Here is a 19152-nt window from a genome sequence, read left to right as displayed (position 1 = left end):
ATAAACATTTGACTACTTTTCTTTCATCTCTGACACTTCTATTATAGAGAAAGGGCAAATAGCAATATTAAATTATTTCCTCTAATTAATCCCCGTTTAATGTGCATGAATTTTGTGCACCGGGCCACTAGTTGTCTAATAGGCATTGTAAACTGAAAATGTCCAACGCAGAACACACGGTCTTGACCTCCACGCCTGCCCTGCCCGCCTTCCCCAGCAACGAATGGCACCAACAACCACCGCAGTCCACATCCACGAGCCTGGGGCATCCTTGCTTCACCTTTCACTCACCCCACATCAGATCCATGCGTAAGCCCTGTGGTTCTTTCTCCAACCTGTATCTAGAGAGAGTTTCCTTTTTTTTTTTTTAATTTATCAATATTACAAATTTATTTTAACAAACACCAGTCAGAATTTTTTGAAAATGTGACATTTTCCCTGACATTTAGGTGGAAAATTTTAAGTCCAGAAATATTGTACATGTTGAAAACGAACAAAAAGAAAGTGGGAAATACATGACGAGATATTGAGATATATTTTAAGACAAAAACAAATTTAAAATAGTGAGGCTGTTGCAGAAACCAAACAGAACAAGCAACCAACCAGAAATCCATGTTCGGTGGGTCAGAATCCCAGTGTCCAGGAGGGACCGCGGACGTGTTTGGAGACGGGAACCTGGTGAGCGGCAGCAACAGAGCGCATTTCTTCTCTCCCTCCCCTGCCACCATCCTGACCACCATCCTCTCGCCTGATCTGTGGTAATACCATCCTAACTGTTGTTTTTGTTTTTGTTTTAAATCGACTTGTAATTTACACAGTCACTCCCCTGCTTCAGTAGCTTCCCGTTCACTTAGAGTGCAGCCCACAGGGCCCTCCACAATCCCACCCCTCCTGCCTCTGAGACTTCCCTTCTCGCTCCTTCCCTCTCCAAGCCCCACTCCACACTAGCTGGCTGCTGCTCCCCAGGGCCCCCAGCTCCACAGCCTCCCTGCCTTGCTGTGCCCTCTGCCTGATCTCTCGCCTCCCATGCCCCAAGGCTGGCTCATTCTCACAAACGCCTTCTCCAACCAGCCCCACCTCACCGCCAGTCCCTCTGCTTCCAGTCACCCTGTTTTATTTCCTTTGGAGCCTGTCCCCTCTGTAGTATCCTGCTTACATGTTTACATGCTTCTATCTGTCCCTCCCAGCGGCCTGCAAGCTCCCCAAGGATCTCGTCTGTCTCCTTAATCCCAGGCCTGGAACAGTGCCCGGCCCAGAGCAAGCGCTCAGGAAGTATTTGGTGAGTGATGACGAAATGACAGCCCAGGCACAGGTGAGGGGACTAATCTCGGGCAGGGCTGAGGGGTGGAGAGCTGGGTGCAGCTGAACTCTGTAGGCTCTGCAGCTGAGCCCCCAAATTAGGTCACCTGCTCCGCACCCCTGCCTCTCCCTCCCCAGGCTCCTCCCCAGCCTGAGCCTCAGCCTGGGCCCCAGCGGCTCAGAACTGCGCTCTGCGGGCAGGTGCAGGCCTTCCTCCCGCAGCCCTTGCCCAAGCTGCCTGCTCTGCCTGCAGTGCCTTCCCCTCCCTCTTCCTGCTGAGAGTCATCCCATCACCAGCTCCTCAGGAAGCCTTTCCCAAAGAAGGAGCAACGTGACCCTCGGAGCGGGCCAGGTGGCCTGACTACTAGAACCCATCCCACCCCTGGCTTTTGTTCCCACCGAGACCACGAGGGCAGCTGCCAGGCTGTGCCCTGCGGAACCCAAGGTCGCCGTTCCCATCAGTCACGCAAGGCGGCGGCCTGGGGCTCAGTCTGAGCTGCCTCTGCCGCCCACCTCCTCATCGCCCCACCACGGTGGGTGGTCTCGGGGTCTCCAGGTTTGCTGACTGAGTGAGTGATGAACCAACTAAACAATAACTGAACCTGCCATCAGCCGGCAGCCCACCTGATGGAGTCACCCAACTGGAGCCTGTCTCTCTTCTCAGCCTATTCCCCCCGGCCCCCCCCCTCCCCCGGCACCCCCCGGGAAGGCCTTCCTTCTGTCCCACTGCATCCCTGCTGTGGCCGCCACGCCCGCGATGCTGCCAGCCTGGCTGCTCTGTTTTAGGGAGACGCAGCATGAGGGAGAGGGGCCGTGTCCGCACACGTGGGGCACGGAGGCCTGCTCCTGTCTGCGGCCTGGTGAGCACTTCCTGCCCCCACAGCAGGCGCGTGGTCTCTGGCCCCGTCACTGCGGCAGGAACCCAGGAGCGCCGCCCACCACATCCTCCGTGAGCCCCTCCACCTCAGCAGGTGTGCAGGGCCTTCGTGAGCCCAGCCCTGGGTGGGCTCAGAGCTTCTGTTCCGGGCTTCGAGCTCCCCTCCCCCGTGGAGGCCTGTCAGCTGCTGAGGGCGGGAGCCCTCCACCCGCCAGGCCTGGAGCTGGGGAGGGCCCCGCTGTGGCATTGGTGCCGGGGGACTGAGGGGGAGGTGGGCATAAATCACTGACTGAAACCCGGTCAGAAACACTGCGAAGTTGGAGAAACGGAATGCTAGGCCCACGCATTAGCCTGATCCAGCAACTCCAGCGCTGGAGGGAGGGAAGGGCACTGGTCCATGGGAGACAGGGCCCGGCCCTGCTGCTCATCAAGCCCCGGGAGCAGCCCAAATGGCTTCATCAGCACGGGTCACACGCGGCCACCGCTAGCGACGAGAATGAGGCCCAGCCTCAGGCAAGCCCATGGGGGAGAGTCACAGGTTACGTCGAGGGAGAGACGCCTAACATAATAGTGCGCCTACTGTGTGCCTGGTTTATAATACGTTCAACAACAAGCAGAACGGCCCAGCTGGCGTGGCTCAGAGGTTGAGCGCCGACCTGTGAACCAGGAAGTCGGGGTTCCATTCCTTGTCAGGGCACACGCCTGGGTTGCAGGCTGGATCCCCAGTGTGGGCTGTGCAGGAGGCAGCCGATCCATGATTCTCTCTCGTCACTGATGTTTCTCTCTCTCTCTCTCTCTCCCTCTCCCTTCCTCTCTGAAATCAATAAATATATATATATATTTAAGAAAATAAAAAATAACCACTGTGCACACCTCATTCGTCTGACCTGCTGCTAGTACTGATTGTATGGTTCACAGCGGATTTCTTCCATTTTCGGAACAATGAGCATGCCCAGCCTGTCGCCATTCCAAGCAGGGCTACCGGAAACACCCTGCCCTGAGAATCCTCCGGGGCTGGGATCTGGGAGGGGAATCACTGAGCCCAAGGCCACGTGTGTCTTCAGTTTGACCGCACGTGGCAAACTTGTTCTCCAACGTGGTTACACCGATGTGCGTGCTCACAAGTTTCTGCACAGCCACATCCTTACCAACAGAATGCCGTCAGATTGAGCGTTTTGTTTGTCTAATGAGTGGGTACAGATGATATTTTCAAAAGATAAGATATCGGGATGGAGCTTTAATTTGGCCAGAAACTATGCTAACCCCTTTAAAACGTGCGTGAGCTCAGCAGTCTTTGCACCAGCCCGGTGAAGTGGGGAACCCTGCCCCGTTGGAGAGATGAGAGGGAAGCTGCCCTGGACCACGGCCACCAGACCCACAGCTGCCTCTTAGCCACCTCCCCCTCTGCCTCAGAATTTCCATTTCTATTTTATTTTATTTTTTAAATTATGTTTTGATTGGTATTAGAGAGAGAAGAAGGGAGAAGGATAGAGAGATAGAAACATCAATAATGAGAGAGAAACATCGATCGGCTGCCTCCTGCACGCCCCCTACTGGGGATCGAGCCCGCAACCTGGGCATGTGCCCCAACCTGGAATTGAAAGAGTGATCTCTTGGTTCATGGGTTGACGTTCAACCACCGAGCCATACCGGACGGGCCAGAATTTCCATTTTTTTGAAAATATTTTTGTCACTGTCCAAAATTCCTACACTGAGCATGGGGTACTTTTGTAAGAGACAAAAGAGCCTTTAAAAAAGTTATCTAGCTGTAGCCGGTTTGGTTCAGTGGATAGAGCATCGGCCTGTGGACGGAAGGGTCCCAGGTTTGATTCCAGTCAAGGGCACACGCCCAGGTTGCAGGCTCAATCCCCAGTAGGGGGCATGCAGGAGGCAGCCGATCAATGATTCTCCCTCATCATTGATGTTCCCCACTCTCTCTCCCTCTCCCTTCCTCTCTGAAATAAATTTAAAAATATATTTCTTAAAAACGTTATCTATAATAATAAAGGCGTAAAATGCTAATTAGACTGGACGGCCAAACAGCGGAACAACCATCCAGATGACCTTCCGGACGACCTTCCAGAGGAAGCCAGGGCTGCAAGGGCCGAGCCCTTGCATGAACTTCGTGCATCGGGCCTCTAGTTTTAAAACAGTTTTGAAGTCCCCCCCTACCCTCACCTCAGCAATGAAGAAAGACAGGGGCCAGGTGAGGAGCGGGCCCGGTGGACTGGCCTGGGGCTCACAGCCTCTCCCTCCTTCTCTCTCTCCTCCATGCCCAGGGGAAAGTGCAAGGAGGTTCTCCCCAGTCTGTGGGGGTGGGGTGCCAAGGCCTTCTCTGGGGCCCCCTCGGTCCTCAGGCTGCCTGTGCCGGGTCCCACTCACCAGGTCCGGTTGCTGCTGGGGTCTTGGTGCAAAAGGGAGCTGAGCACATAAGGCCCGCGTTCCTCGGGAGTCACCCAGGTCCAGTTCACATCCACGTTGAAGGCCCCCAGGGGAGCCAGGCCTGTGAGGAAAAGAGGGGTATTTGACAAAACACGCACCTGGTGAGGCCATGGCTGGGCCTTTTCGCCCGTTATCCCATCAAGCCCTGCAGTGTCATCATCCCCTCTGTACAGATGAGAAGAGCAGGACTTCCAAGGACATCCCCCCCCCCCCCGGGAACTGGACTGGAACAGGTGTGTCTGACCCAGAGCCCCTGATCCTCCTGCTGAACCCAGCCATGTCAGCTCCCTTCCCCAGGAGGTCTTCCCCGGGCCTCCCCCCAGAAACACTTCCCACCTCCTCCCACATCCCACCACGCACTTCCTGTACCGGTCACCTAGCACACGCTCATCACCGAGTCTTTGTACCGAAGTAAAAATAGACAGTGAGTCCCAGGGTACATTCAGACTATGTACCCCCAAGTGACTCAAGAGAAAACATATGTCCTCAAAAAGACCTGCACAAGAATGTTTATAGCAGCTTTATTTGTAACAGTGCCAAACTGGAAACAACCCAAACGTCCATCCACGAGGGCAGGGGTAAAATAACTGTGGTATGTCCACACAACGGAGTGAAAAGGAATGGACAACCGACACACACAGCAATGTGGGGGGGTCACAAACATCATTATGCGGAGCGACAGAAGCCTTACATGAAAGAAGGTCTCCTGTATGATTCCACTTGTATAATGCTCTAGGACAGTGATGGCGAACCTATATATTACATAAAACATATCTGTGTATGTATATCCACCCATATATGTATCTATATCCATCAGCACTGACACGCGTAGCCATTTCTGATGACACGCGGCCGCTGAGGCGGCCGCATGCCGAGGATGAAACATTTGCGAAATAATGTTTTTTCCTCAAAGTGACACACGACCCGAGTTATGCTCAGTTTTTTGGCGAAGTTTGACACACCAAGCTCAAAAGGTTGCCCATCACTGCCTAGGACCAGCAAAACGAGCCTATAGTAAAAAATATTGCCCAGCGGGTGTGGCCGAGTGGTTAAGTGTCTACCCATGAATCATGGTTCGATCCCGGTCAGGGCACATATCCGGGTTGTGGGCTCAATCCCCAGTAGAGGGTTTGCAGGAGGCAGCTGATCAATAATTCTCTCTCATCACTGATGTTTCTATCTTTCTCTCTCTGAAATCAATAAAAACATATCTTTAAAAAAATAGCCTGTGGGGATTAACAGGGATGGGACAGGAAGGAACTTTCCGGGGTGATGCAAATATCGTATATCTTATTGGAGAGTTTGGATTACAAAGGTGTGTGCATTTGTCAAAAACACTTGGAGTCGTCCACTTAAAATTTGTGTGTTTTACTGTATGTGAATTTTACCTAAAAAAACAACCCTATGTAAATATTGAACTCTAGTTGATATATGTGCTGAAATATAAGATAGTTGATGGATGGATAGATGGATATAGATACATATATGGGTGGATATACATACACAGATATGTTTTATGTAATATATAATATAAATATATGAACATATAAAGATAGCCCTGGCTGGGTAACACACTTGGTTAGAGCGTCATCCTGATACACCAAGGTTGCAGGTTTGATCTCCGGTCAAGGCACATACAGGGCATAATGAATGCATAAATAAGTGGAACTGCAAATCAATATCTCTCTTTCTCCCCCCTCCTCTTTCTCTCTCTCCTCCTTCCTCTTTCTCTCTAAAATCAATTAAAAAATATATGTGGGATGTTCCAAAAAAATGTATAAACACTTTGAATAATTATAAAGTCAGTGTTTATTAATACACAGTTCATTTTCAAAATTTAAAGGAATCTACATAAATGAATAAATTTTTTGTCAATGCCTGTTTTCAAACTGACTGTTCTGGTGCAGGCACTGCTGGTGACGTGAAGCAATGGAATAAAAAACACCAAGAATCATTTCATTTGATATTTGTGTGCCCTCAGTTCATCTACTGTTGCCAGTTTTGTACTGTAAACTTTATCTTAATGAATCCCCATAAAAAAAGTCTAGTGGCACTTTAGGATAAATTTTCTTTGTTCAAAGTTTAGTCTGGCTTCACCCATTATTTCAAATCAGTTAAACCTAAAAAGGAGCAGAAAATTAAGTGAGTTGCCAGCTGTTAAAGTGTGTATATATTTTTTGAAACACCCTACATATACTATATATACTATGTGTGATCATGAAAAAATAAAATGTTGACCATTGTAAAATCTAAGTGTGATATGTGGTTGTTCACTGCACATTTTTTTCAAGTTTTCTGTGTTTGAAATTTGTCATTAAAAATTTGGAGGGAAAAGTGATATATCCAGATTGCCCCCCAAAGAGGCTGTGCTGGTTCAGACTCCAACGACAGAATGGGAGGCCTGCTTCCTCCCAGCACAGCTTCACTGACTGTGTGCAACCTGTCGTTCTTGTTTTGAAGGAGCATCTCATTATTTTGTTTCAACCTTTTTTTAGTATTGATTTCAGAGAGGAAGGGAGAGGGAGAGAGAGATGAAAACATCAATGATGAGAGAGAACCACTGATCGGCTGCCTCCTGCACACCCCACAGCGGGGATCAAGCCTGCAACCCGGGCATGTGCCCTGACCAGGAATTGAACTGTGCCCTCCTGGTTCATAGTTTGATGCTCAACCACTGAGCCAGGCTGGCTGGGCCCCAAACTTTTTTTTTTTTTTTAAATCTTTATTGATTTCAGAGAGGAAGGGAGAGGAAGAGAATGATGGGAGAATCATTGATCAGCTGCCTCCTGCATGCCCCACACTGGGGATTGAGACCACAACCTGGGCATGTGGCATGACCTCCTGTTTCATAGGTCGATGCTCAACCACTGAGCAACGCCGGTGGGGCCAAAAACTATTTTTTAATTGTGAGTGAGGTCAAGCCTCTTATCAGCTCATTTAATGCCTATTCATATACGTTACCTATTTTTATGAGGCATTTATTTGTTTTCGTATTCGTGTGTAAGAGTTTTTTGAGCCCAAAAGAAATGGTCAGTGTCACAGATAGTGTTTCTCACTTAGCCCTTTGACCAGCTGATTATATTTTTCCACGTCTACACTTCTTATGCAGTCAATTTGTTTTTCCCTTTCTGACTCTTGAGTTTTGTGTCATGCTTCCCTACTCAGAGGTTTGTTTTTTTCAATTCACTCAATGTTTTCTTTGATATTTTGTTTGATTTCTTATGCTTGAATCTTTGATACATCTGGATTTTATTTTTGTGTGTAGATTGAAACAGAGATTCAGCTTTACTTTTTCTTCCCCCAAATGAAATGATCTCAGCATAATTCCCACAGATTTGAAATACAACCTCTCTCATTCCCAGAATTCTCGTATGCACTTGGGCCTCTGTCGGGACTCTGCCCCACTGACCACATTGTTTCTTACTTGGACACGTTCATTAGTCCCCTGACCTTTCTCTTCTAAGACTTGTCCCTCTGGCTACATCCTCTCTAAACCAGCTGCCAGAAATATTTATTTTTATTTTTAAATTTCTTGATTTTTTTTTTTTTTTTTTTTTTTTGAGAGAGAGAAGAAGCGGGGCGGGGAGGGGCGGGGAGGAGAGACATGGGTTTGTTGTCCCGTTAATTATGCATTCATTGGTTAGTTCTTACATGTGCCTTGACTGGAGATCGAACCCGCAACCTTGTTGTATGGGACAATGCTCTAACCAACTGAGCCAGGGCTTGCCAGAAAGAATTCTTAAAATCATGGTCTGGCCATGCTACTCCACTGCTCAAAACTGTCCATGCACATAGAAAAAGGCAGGTAAAGTTCAGTCTATAGACTTACCCGTTCAATTAACTTTTTGCCATAATGGCTCTTAAAAACCTGTACCACTATAGTATAATGACTTTTTTCTTCCTTGAGCATACCAAATAAACATGCCGTAACGAATGATATTCTGACATCACACTTTCAGGGGATAAACACACTCACCAATTTACCTGAATATAACAGTGTTAGCCCAATGATGGCCTAGGGGACAAATCTGCCTTGCTTGCCAGGTTTGGGTAAACCCCATATGCCTTGTTTTGCACACGCATGCCAATCCGGAGGGCTGCAGAGGGAGCTTCCACAGTTCTGTGCTCTGCTGAGTACACAAGCTATTTCCATGTGTTTCAAAGTGCTTTCTTGGCCCTCAAGATATTTTTCTGTGCTATAACTTCATTTTTAAGTAAAAATCTGTAAGATAGTCGTAAGTCTCCAGAAGGTTAAAAAACAGTGAAGAAATGGTGTAGAGAGAATTATGTACCTTCTCAATAATGATTCCCTCACAGCCCAGCCATCTTTCACCACCCATGTTAAAAGTCTTCATTACTCCTTTAATGAGCATAATAAACCTTCATTACAGTAAGATTTATATGTAAACTGTATCTTTATATTCATATTACTGGGTTTTTTAAAATATAAACTTGATTTATTGGTCAATTAATAAATTTTTCCATCAGTAAAAATTGTTTGGCTATTGGGTTGGATGGATTGCATTGCAATTTTTCATTGAAATTGAAGGAAGTATTTTTTTTTTTTCAGAGAATGGCTTTTCACTTAGCAGTATAGTTTTAGGCAAAAATAAAAGTAAGTAAGCAAAGTACATGTTTATAGACTATGCTATCTATATATATAAAAGCCTAAGCAACTGAATGACCTAACAACCAGTCTAGCGGTTGCTATGACATGCACTGACCACCAGGGGGCAGATGCTCAATGAAGAAGCTGCCCCCTGGTGGTCAGTGTGCTCCCACAGTGGGAGCACCGCTCAGCTGACTGACGGATGCCAGACACCGGGCTCACTGCTGGCAAGTCCAGCTGCAGTGTGAACCTCTCCCGCCTCTGTGGCAGCGCGCTACTGAGCAATGGCGGCGCAGACACAGCGGGGCCGGGATGAGGGGGAGCGGCACTTTGCGCACTACTTCATCCCCCCAGGGGTCCCAGATTGTGAGAGAGTGCAGGCCAGGCTGAGGGACCCCACCAGTGCACGAATCTGTGCACTGGGCCTCTAGTATTTTATATAAGAGAAGGAAATATACACATATGAACATGTTGTTCTTCATCCATCAAGAAGTTATAACAATTTAAAATATGTATTAACCAATAACATTGCTTTAAAATATACATAGCAAAAATCGACTGAATTAAAAGGAAAATATTAAAATCAACAACTAATGTGGGAGACTTTAATGTTTTGGGTTGTTTTTTCTTTTGATACCCCTCTCCCCGAGACTTTAATGTTTTAACAAGTCTTTCATATTAGCTCTAAAAGCAGACAAAAAATCAGTAAGGACATAAAAGATCTGAACAGTACAATTAACAAGCTTGGGTTAATTGACTAACAGAACACTGTACCCGACAATGGTAAAATAAACAGTTTTTGACATGCACATAAAACACTTACCCAAACTGACCACATGCTAGCCTCAATAAATATCAATAGTTTGAAATAATTTAGAATATATTCTCAGCCTCTACTGGAATTAAACTAGAAATCAATAACACAAAGAAAACTTTAAAAATCTGAGCGTTTTAGAAACTAATGCACTTTAAAATAACCTAAGGTCAAAGATGAAATCACAACAGAAATTCTAAAATATCTTGAACTGAATGGGAATTAAGATACGACAAATCAAAACTTGTGGGAGGCTTCTGGAGTATGGGGGAATGACTCAGCACAGGGGTCCTGGCAGCTGTCCTCTCAGCTCTCTCCCCAGAGCCACTCCCCCACCACCCCCCACTCCCCCAGATAGAGATAGAGAAGAAATCAAACACTGCATTGGAAGTAATGAGGGAACCATCCCCTTATTATGAAAATTGACCATTAAAAGGAAAGTACTAAGCAATTTTCTTGCCTTTCCTATGAACTGCATTTCAGGGTCACCAAATAGTCCTAGTTGATGAGGAAAAGTTCCTTACAGAAGAATTATTACTAATGAATGTGGGAGGCATAATAAAATCACAAAACACAATTTTGCAAGCCATTATATAATTAACTCAGGCCATGATCTCAACGGATGAAGCTACTGAGTTTGGCAGAACACTTGACAATTAGGCCGACATCACCCTCACCCCCCCAGCCCACTAGTAAACCTTAGGGTCCCCAGGTGTGACACCCTAGGAAAGACACAGGGACCAAGACTACATTTCTCACAAGTGCTCAATGACACCGATGCTGCTGGTCATCAGACCACATTTTGAGTAGCCAGCGTGTCAAAGACTTCGGCAAAGGAAACAAAAAGCAGCAGGAAGGATGGCAAAACCCTCCGAGCTGTTAGAGTACGCTTGCCAAAAATGCTCACCCTGAATTTAATTGACGTCATTAGCACCAACTTCCAGGTTTGGGGACGTGTAGGGGATAGAAGAACAAACCACGCCCAGGGGAAGCCGACAGGCAAGTCCGGAAGGAAGTGGCCTACGACAGGTCCCGGGCTCCCCTGGAAAGCCAGGCCTTAGGAAAGGCACACCAGCCACACAGTGCGAGGCGGCCCCCGTGGGCTTCACTCCAACAAACGAACCGTCAAAGGCAGGCAGGAGGCTCTGAGTAAGGATGGGTCAACGATACCACGGAGCGACTGCTCATTCGTTAGGCGATAGAAACTTTGCAGCTCTCTAACAAAACATCCACACGCGACAGAAATGTGTACCGAAACACGCAGGGGTGAGATGACAGGTGCTTGGGATTTGTTTTTAAGTAATGCTTCTCAGACAGTCATGCGCAAACGACTCACCCAAGTCTCCTGCTAACATGCAGCTTCCGCTTCAGTGGGTCAGGGAGCGGCGCTAACCACCTCCTAAGGCAGTGATGGGCAACCTTTTGAGCTTGGTGTGCCAAACTTCGCCAAAAAACTGAGCCTAACTCGGGTAGTGTGTCACTTTGAGGAAAAAACTAACTCCAAGACTCTAGTCGCAAACGTTTCATCCTCAGGAGCAGCAAATGTTTCATCCTCGGCATGCGGCCGCGTGTCATCAGAAATGGCTACGCGTGTCAGTGCTGACACGCGTGTCATAGGTTCGCCATCACTGTCCTAAGTGATGCCATGTGCTGGTCCCCACACCAGGTTTTGAGCAGCAAGGCCTTAGCCTTTTGCACTCGGATGTCGAGTGTGACTCGACACGGTTAGCATCGGTAGCAGCTCGTATGTGGAATTGTATTGAATGTATCAATAATTTGAAATATAAACAAATCCAAATAAATAAGTTTGTGTGAAAAGAAACTCCAGTTTTTTTATTCTACTGCCGCGCTTTGTAAAATCTGGGGTATTTAAAAAATTAAATCCCGAGTAGAATAAAGGAATCGAGAAAAAAGCAAGCGAGTGCAAAGGGTTAAAACGTTTGGCGAGCCGTGGCCTGTGTTGCTCAGTGATTGGGCATCATCCCGTGAACTGCAAGGTCGTCAGTTTGATTCCCGGTGGGGGCACATGTCCAGGCAGCGGGTTTGAGCCCCAATCGGGGCATGTACGGGAGGCCACTGATTGATATTTCTCTCTCACGTCGATGTTTCTCTCTCTCTCTCTCTCTCTCTCTGAAATCAATTTTAAAAAACCTGCTTGGTAAAGGAAACAACAGGAGACATTGAAAAACGTGCAGCAAGTGTAGCAAATGCTTGGTAACAATGACATCTGTGTGATGGGTATCTTGGGCTAATCATTGTTGTTTTCTTTACTTTGGTACATGCTTAAAATTTGTTATTAAAATCCAGCCTTCCAGAGGCTCCGGAAGGAGGCGGAGTGTGAGAAGCCTTGGGGGCAGATCTCTTCCTGAGCCGGCACAAAGTGGGCACCCGGGCCCCATCCTTCCCTTCATACCTCTGCCTTCCCCAGGATGGCTTGTGGTGACTCATCAGAGACACACTACACTAAGGTAAAGCGTGTTTTAAAATAACGGGGCAGGTGGAATTTTAAAAAAAAGACAGAAGGAAAATAATCGATAGAAAAAAGTAAGAGTCCTAACCGGTTTGGCTCAGTGGATAGAGCATCGGCCTGCAGACTGAAAGGTCCCAGGTTCGATTCCGGTCAAGGGCATGTACCTTGGTTGCGGGCACATCCCCAGTGGGGGTTGTGCAGGAGGCAGCTGATCAATGTTTCTCTCTTGTCGATGTTTCTAACTCTCTATCCCTCTCCCTTCCTCTCTGTAAAAAATCAATAAAATATATATTTTAAAAAAAAAAGAAAAAAAGAAGAAGAAGAAGGGGGCTGATCAGAACAGAAGGAAGCTAAGAGCTAACCTGTGTGTCTAAGAGCCGGCACTTTCTATGATGGGCCCACTTTCGCCTCTGCACACTGCATGGCACACGGTAGGCACGTAATACAATTATTTGTTGAATAAATGCATAAATAATTGAACTTTCTCGAAGCCAACATAAGGACTAAAATGATCCATTATGTCATTCACAGCATCCACAAAACTGGGGGGCAGGGGGGACCCAAAAGCTATTCTAGTGTAGCAGAAAATAACAACAACAACAAAAAAACAGAAAAAAATTTCTCTTAGCAAGAATATTGAATGAACTGGGACAGAGGGTGTGTGTGTGTGTGAAAAAAAGACACTGAGTGAACAAACCTGCACCCCAGGTTCCCCGGAACTGTTATTCACGTCCTCCCCACCATGCCCCAAAGTAGAACGCAGACGGTGTAACCAGCATGAGCTCTTCCGTTTGGGGGCCTTGTATCCCTTTGCAGATTTGAGGGGAGCATCAGAACCCTCCCCAGCCCCTCGAGTGCACATGTGCACAAATCTTGGCCTCCCGAGGGCTCTGCTTGGAGGCTGGCCCCTGGCCCCTCCTCATCCTCACCATGCACCTCCTCTCAGAGGCCGCCCTGACCCCCAGGCCCCCGCCTGGCCACTCGGTGCCCCACAAGCCTTTCTCCAGTTGGAAATGACATGTTCTTCTCCTGCTTACCTATTGCCTGAGACTGTCCCCCACCACCAGGAATCCCCGAGGGCCCAGACTGTGTGGCTAGGTGTGGATGGGTGAAGGGGGCTCACAGACCCCCGTGGCCTATCCATGTACCCTCAAGGGCTCCAGAGCAAGACCCCAAGTGGGGAAGGGGGAGCCCTGTCCTCTATGAACAGAGTTTGGACCAAGGAAGTCCACAGGGAGTTGGGACTCAGGGTCCTTGGCCTGTGCCCAGCCCTGTGTCTCCCGGTCGGCCAGGCCGGGTGAGAGTGGACGTCGGCACACGTCTTACAGTCTGTGTAACTTGGACATGACTTAAACCCCCGAGATAGTCCAGGGTCCTCCCTGCCCAGCTCCTCTACACCCCCTCCCTGAACACCATCTCACACTTCCCACCTCTGGGCCTTTGCACAAGCGGTTCCACACCCAGCCACCTTCCAAAGCACCCGCCCACTCTGCCACCCCTGGGGGCCCTGCTCAGGCACCCCGGCGCCAGGAGCCAACCCAGATCCCCAGCCAGGGTAATTCACTGAGGGGGGCTTCCCCTTCCTAGCCCCTCGGGATCCTGTGGTGTCTCCGTCTGGCTCTGACTAAGTCCTGTCTGGGTCAGAGCCATCTGTGATTAAGTCTGCATCCCCGAAACGGTGATCTGCTCTGAGTCACCATGACAACCCCACCCCACCCCACCCGCTCCGCGGCAAAGCCCAGCTCAGCAGTCAGGCCCAGAGTGGTGTCAGGAAATGTCAGCGGGCCGATTCCTGATCCCACCCCACCCCATCCCATTGCACCCGCTTTCACTTTGTTCAACCGAGGGACCTTGCTGCAAGACCCGAGGGGCGGAACGGGGAGCGGACAGTCACAGCTCTCCCAGCGCCTGCTGCCTCCCAGGCCCCAGCACCCGCTGTCTCCCAGGCCCGCTGTCTCCCAGGCCCCAGCACCCGCTGTCTCCCAGGCCCGCTGTCTCCCAGGCCCGCTGCCTCCCAGGCCCGCTGTCTCCCAGGCCCCAGCACCCGCTGTCTCTCAGGCCCGCTGTCTCCCAGGCCCGCTGTCTCCCAGGCCCGCTGTCTCCCAGGCCCACTGTCTCCCAGGCCCCAGCACCCGCTGTCTCCCAGGCCCGCTGTCTCCCAGGCCCGCTGCCTCCCAGGCCCGCTGCCTCCCAGGCCCGCTGTCTCCCAGGCCCGCTGCCTCCCAGGCCCGCTGTCTCCCAGGCCCGCTGCCTCCCAGGCCCGCTGCCTCCCAGGCCCGCTGTCTCCCAGGCCCGCTGCCTCCCAGGCCCACTGCCTCCCAGGCCCGCTGCCTCCCAGGCCCGCTGTCTCCCAGGCCCGCTGCCTCCCAGGCCCGCTGCCTCCCAGGCCCGCTGTCTCCCAGGCTCGCTGTCTCCCAGGCCCGCTGTCTCCCAGGCCCGCTGTCTCCCAGGCCCCAGCACCCGCTGTCTCCCAGGCCCGCTGTCTCCCAGGCCCGCTGTCTCCCAGGCCCGCTGCCTCCCAGGCCCGCTGCCTCCCAGGCCCGCTGTCTCCCAGGCCCGCTGTCTCCCAGGCCCCAGCACCCGCTGCCTCCCAGGCCCGCTGTCTCCCAGGCCCGCTGTCCCCCAGGCCCGCTGTCTCCCAGGCCCGCTGTCTCCCAGGCCCCAGCACCCGCTGCCTCCCAGGCCCGCTGCCTCCCAGGCCCGCTGCCTCCCAGGCCCGCTGCCTCCCAGGCCCGCTGTCTCCCAGGCCCGCTGCCTCCCAGGCCCGCTGCCTCCCTGTCTCCCAGGCCCGCTGTCTCCCAGGCCCGCTGCCTCCCAGGCCCGCTGCCTCCCTGTCTCCCAGGCCCGCTGTCTCCCAGGCCCGCTGTCTCCCAGGCCCGCTGTCTCCCAGGCCCGCTGCCTCCCAGGCCCACTGTCTCCCAGGCCCGCTGTCTCCAGGCCCGCTGTCTCCCAGGCCCGCTGTCTCCCAGGCCCGTTGCCTCCCAGGCCCGCTGTCTCCCAGGCCCGCTGCCTCCCAGGCCCGCTGTCTCCCAGGCCCGCTGTCTCCCAGGCCCGCTGCCTCCCAGGCCCGCTGCCTCCCAGGCCCACTGTCTCCCAGGCCCCAGCACCCGCTGTCTCCCAGGCCCGCTGTCTCCCAGGCCCGCTGTCTCCCAGGCCCTGAGCTGGTGCTGGGCTCGGAGGGCCCAGTGATGTGCTGTGGTCCGTGGGTGAATTAAATATTTGTGTCTGGGCCCAGGTCTGCCTGATTCCAAAGCCTCATTAAAAGCCTGAGGGATGGAACCCAAGAGCAGGTCACAAGGAACCCCGGGCTGGGCACGGCCCCCAGTTATGCCAGCAGCTCACCGAGCCAGGACAGAGCTCTGGTTTACGGGCTGGTAAGTAGGTCAGTGAGAACCTGTGTGTGTGTGTGTGTGTGTGTGTGTGTGTGTGTGTGTGTGTGTGTTGGGGGAGGGGGGATCCCCATGTTTGCTGAGGTCTCCCAGGCACCAGCCGCCAACCCCTCCGTGCCAGGCTCTGCCAGGGGTGAGTCATCTTGCCTGAGTAGATTCCTCCCAAGCCCCTGACTGCCTTTGCTCAGGCTGGCCCCCATCGCCTCTCCCAGGCCCGCTGTCTCCCAGGCCTACTGTCTCCCTTCCCACTTCCCACTGGGGCTCAGGAAACACAGCATCGGTCCCAGAGGGGGACAGTCCTGGGTTCAAATCCTGACTTTGCCATGGAATTGCTGAAGGATCTCAGGCCTGTCACCCCGCCTCAGTTTCCCCATCTGTGACGGGGGGCTGTGCAGACCCAAAGAGGCAACGCCTGGCCCAGCGTCAGACACGGAGCTAGGTGCACGGCATGTGGGTGCTGATGCTCCAGCGCTGTAACCACAGGGCTGCCTGCCATGCGCTCTGACAGCCTTGCCCTCCGCCTAAGCCCCCCACAGGCCGTCAGACGTGAGCCCCGCTGAGCCGGTGTCTGTCACCACACCACCCACAGGCTGCCTCCCCCACGCTGTTCCCAGCCGCAGGGACCTGCTGAGTCAGACTGCGACCCTCCCTCCATCCTGTCAGCCACCACAGCCGGCCCCCTCCGCCCCTGCCTCCCCCGACACTGGGCATTTTATTTTTTTATTTACTTTTTTAAATATACTTTTATTGGTTTCAGAGAGGAAGGGAGAGGGAGAGAGAGATAGAAACATCAATGATGAGAGAGAATCATTGATCGGCTGACTCCTGCACGCCCCCCATTGGGGATTGAGCCTGCAACCCAGGCATGTGCCCTTGACCAGAATTGAACCCAGGACCCTTCACTCTGCAGGCCGACGCTCTAGCCACTGAGCCAAACCAGCCAGGGCCACACTGGGCATTTTAAATATACGTTCTCACAGCCCCATTTCTGCTTTAGCAAACTGAGGTCCAGGGGGCATGGTCTGCCCAAATTTATACAAGGAGCCAGTTGTGGGCCTGGGACTAGACTCAGGTGCCCACCCAGAACACCCCGGTGGGCCGTGGGGAGGTTATGCCTCAGAGGCGCCTGCGGAGCGCCCACCCGGTGCAGCTCACCCCTCGGCCCCCCACCTTGGCCTTCCCCAGGCCTCAGACACCCTCAGTCCACATAACAGCGGCCGTCAGGTCTGGGCGCTCACTGTGCCAGCACTGTGTTCAGTGCTTGGGGATCTTCTGATTTTCCTCCTATTTCTCAGGAGCCCTCCTCCTCCACACCCTCACCTGCCCAGCACCCCGGACCTGCCACGGCAGCATCCAGCATCGTCTCGCCAGCAGCACTGTCCTGCGGCTGGCCTCCCCGCCTGCCCTTTCCCCAGGACTCGCTCACACAGCACGCAGGTCTCACTGTCACTACCCCCAACGCTGCTCCCGGGCCTCCACTGCCCCAGGCCAGGTCCCAGCTCCCTCAGCCTGGCACTGTGGCCACCCACATGCCCCCATACACAGCCTACAAGACAACCCCCCAGAGATGGTGGGAGACTCGGGGTTCCTACAGGGCCTGCGCTCCCCACCTCTCTTGCCCACAGGCATGCACTTCTCTGACATTTTACCTCTGCCTGCAAGGTCCTTCCCCTCCTCCATGTGAGACCTGAAGGCATCCTCAAGGGGCCTTCGCCCTGGGGCTAGAGTGGGGGAAGGGGTGTGTGTGTGTGTGTGTGTGTGTGTGTGTGTGTGTGTGTGTCCTGCTTTCTTTTCACACAGAGGCTCCAGGACAGGGATTGCACCGTGTCCTGGTTGTGGGGAGACAGGCAACGTCAGAGTGGACAGCTTTCTGCTGCCACTCAAACCTCACCCTGCATTTTCCTCAATAGACTCCTCACACCCACCTCTTTGTCCATACCGTTTTTCCTACACAGAAAGCCCCCCCCATCTGTACTTGCTAAAGATCCCCCCCCCTACTCAGGCCACCTTGGACACTATAGACCCCCACCCGCCATGACCAAGGTCTGGGGTTGTGCCCCAGACAGAGCCGGGTCTGCTGCCCTCCTCTCCCCAGAGGGGCCCAGGCCGCAGCCTGAAGGTGCGCCCCACAGAGGAGTGAGGAGCAAGGAGGGAGGAGGGAGGAGCGGGCCCTGGACTCTGGCTCCTCTGCCCCCGAGAAGGCTTTGTAGGCTGACAGCAGAGTTCCCTTCTTGACAGACTCAACCTGAGACCCCAGGAGGAACAGTGAGCGGCTGTGGTCAGTGAGTCAGGGATGAAGTGACCTGGGGACAGCAGGCCATTGGGGAGCAGCGGAGCTGGGGCTAGAAGCGCGGGTATGGGCAGCTGCGGTTTCAGTATGTCTGCGTATCCGCGCCTGACTCGAAACCTCTCAGACAATTAATGCCATCTCATTTGCTCCCACGGATGAGACGTGGACATCCCCACAGTGGGTGGCCTGGGAAGAGTAGAAGGTCAAGGTCAGGCCAGTGGCCTAGGGAGGCCCAGCCAGGCACAGGATTCGGGCCCTGAGCCTGGGGTCGTGGTCTGAGGGGGTTCCTCCCACCCTCCCCAGCACCTCCTTGTCACTTTCTCAGACTTTCCCCAATCCTCCAGACTCAGGGCTAGTTTCACCTCCTCCAGGAAGCTCTCCAGGATTAGTCCATCCTATCTCAGGACATCACAGCTTAAGAGTAGAACTGTCACAATTTCATTTCCCCCACCCAAATTGGAGCTGCTGGGACCCTGCTCCCACATCCTTCCCATAACGTAGCCGAGTTGTGGGCTACGTAACCTCATGGCAAACCCACTCCATCTTGCTCTCTGCTGTCCATCAGCTTGGGGAGTGGCTAGGCCTCAGGAGGGGTTCGATAAATGCCATCTGGATTGACATGTCTGAAAGAGGCCCCAGGCCATGGGGTATTCTAGAGCTGGGAGACAGGACAAGAGGCCTGTGCTGGACCCTCGTTCCCACTACTTGCTTGTAACCCTGGACGGCCACAGCTCCTCTGGGCCTCAGTTACCTCCTCCACCCTGGGGGGCGGGGCGGGGGGTGAACCATAATCTAAGCATCTTCTCCGGACATTCTTGGTGATGGGGGATCAAAGCCATAAGCTATGAGGAGCGAGAGCCCCTCGGCACGCCTGCACACCGTATGTAACTGAAAATAAAAGTGTAAACTGTACTACAAGGAAACGAAAGTCCAGCATCGTTCTGACCTTCCCATGACTTGGA

General features: G+C 52.2%; 1 protein-coding gene across 1 annotated transcript in view; it reads right to left on the bottom strand.

Moving 5' to 3' along the window:
• The window catches only part of ITGAE (integrin subunit alpha E), a 45649-nt gene extending 40830 nt beyond the window's left edge, over positions 1-4819 (bottom strand). The window contains exons 1-2 of the mRNA XM_054709374.1: positions 4790-4819; positions 4559-4716 (exon numbers count right to left, since the gene is read on the bottom strand). Coding sequence (XP_054565349.1) covers positions 4559-4716; positions 4790-4819 — 188 coding nt within the window. The remainder of the gene's footprint in view (positions 1-4558; positions 4717-4789) is intronic.
• Between the last annotated feature and the right edge of the window lie 14333 nt (positions 4820-19152).

This window comes from Eptesicus fuscus, chromosome 20 (assembly GCF_027574615.1).
Source record: "Eptesicus fuscus isolate TK198812 chromosome 20, DD_ASM_mEF_20220401, whole genome shotgun sequence".
In the NCBI taxonomy this organism is placed as follows: Eukaryota; Metazoa; Chordata; class Mammalia; order Chiroptera; family Vespertilionidae; genus Eptesicus; species Eptesicus fuscus.
Note: the sequence above shows the minus strand (reverse complement) of the source record. Positions and strands in the feature narration are given on the sequence as shown.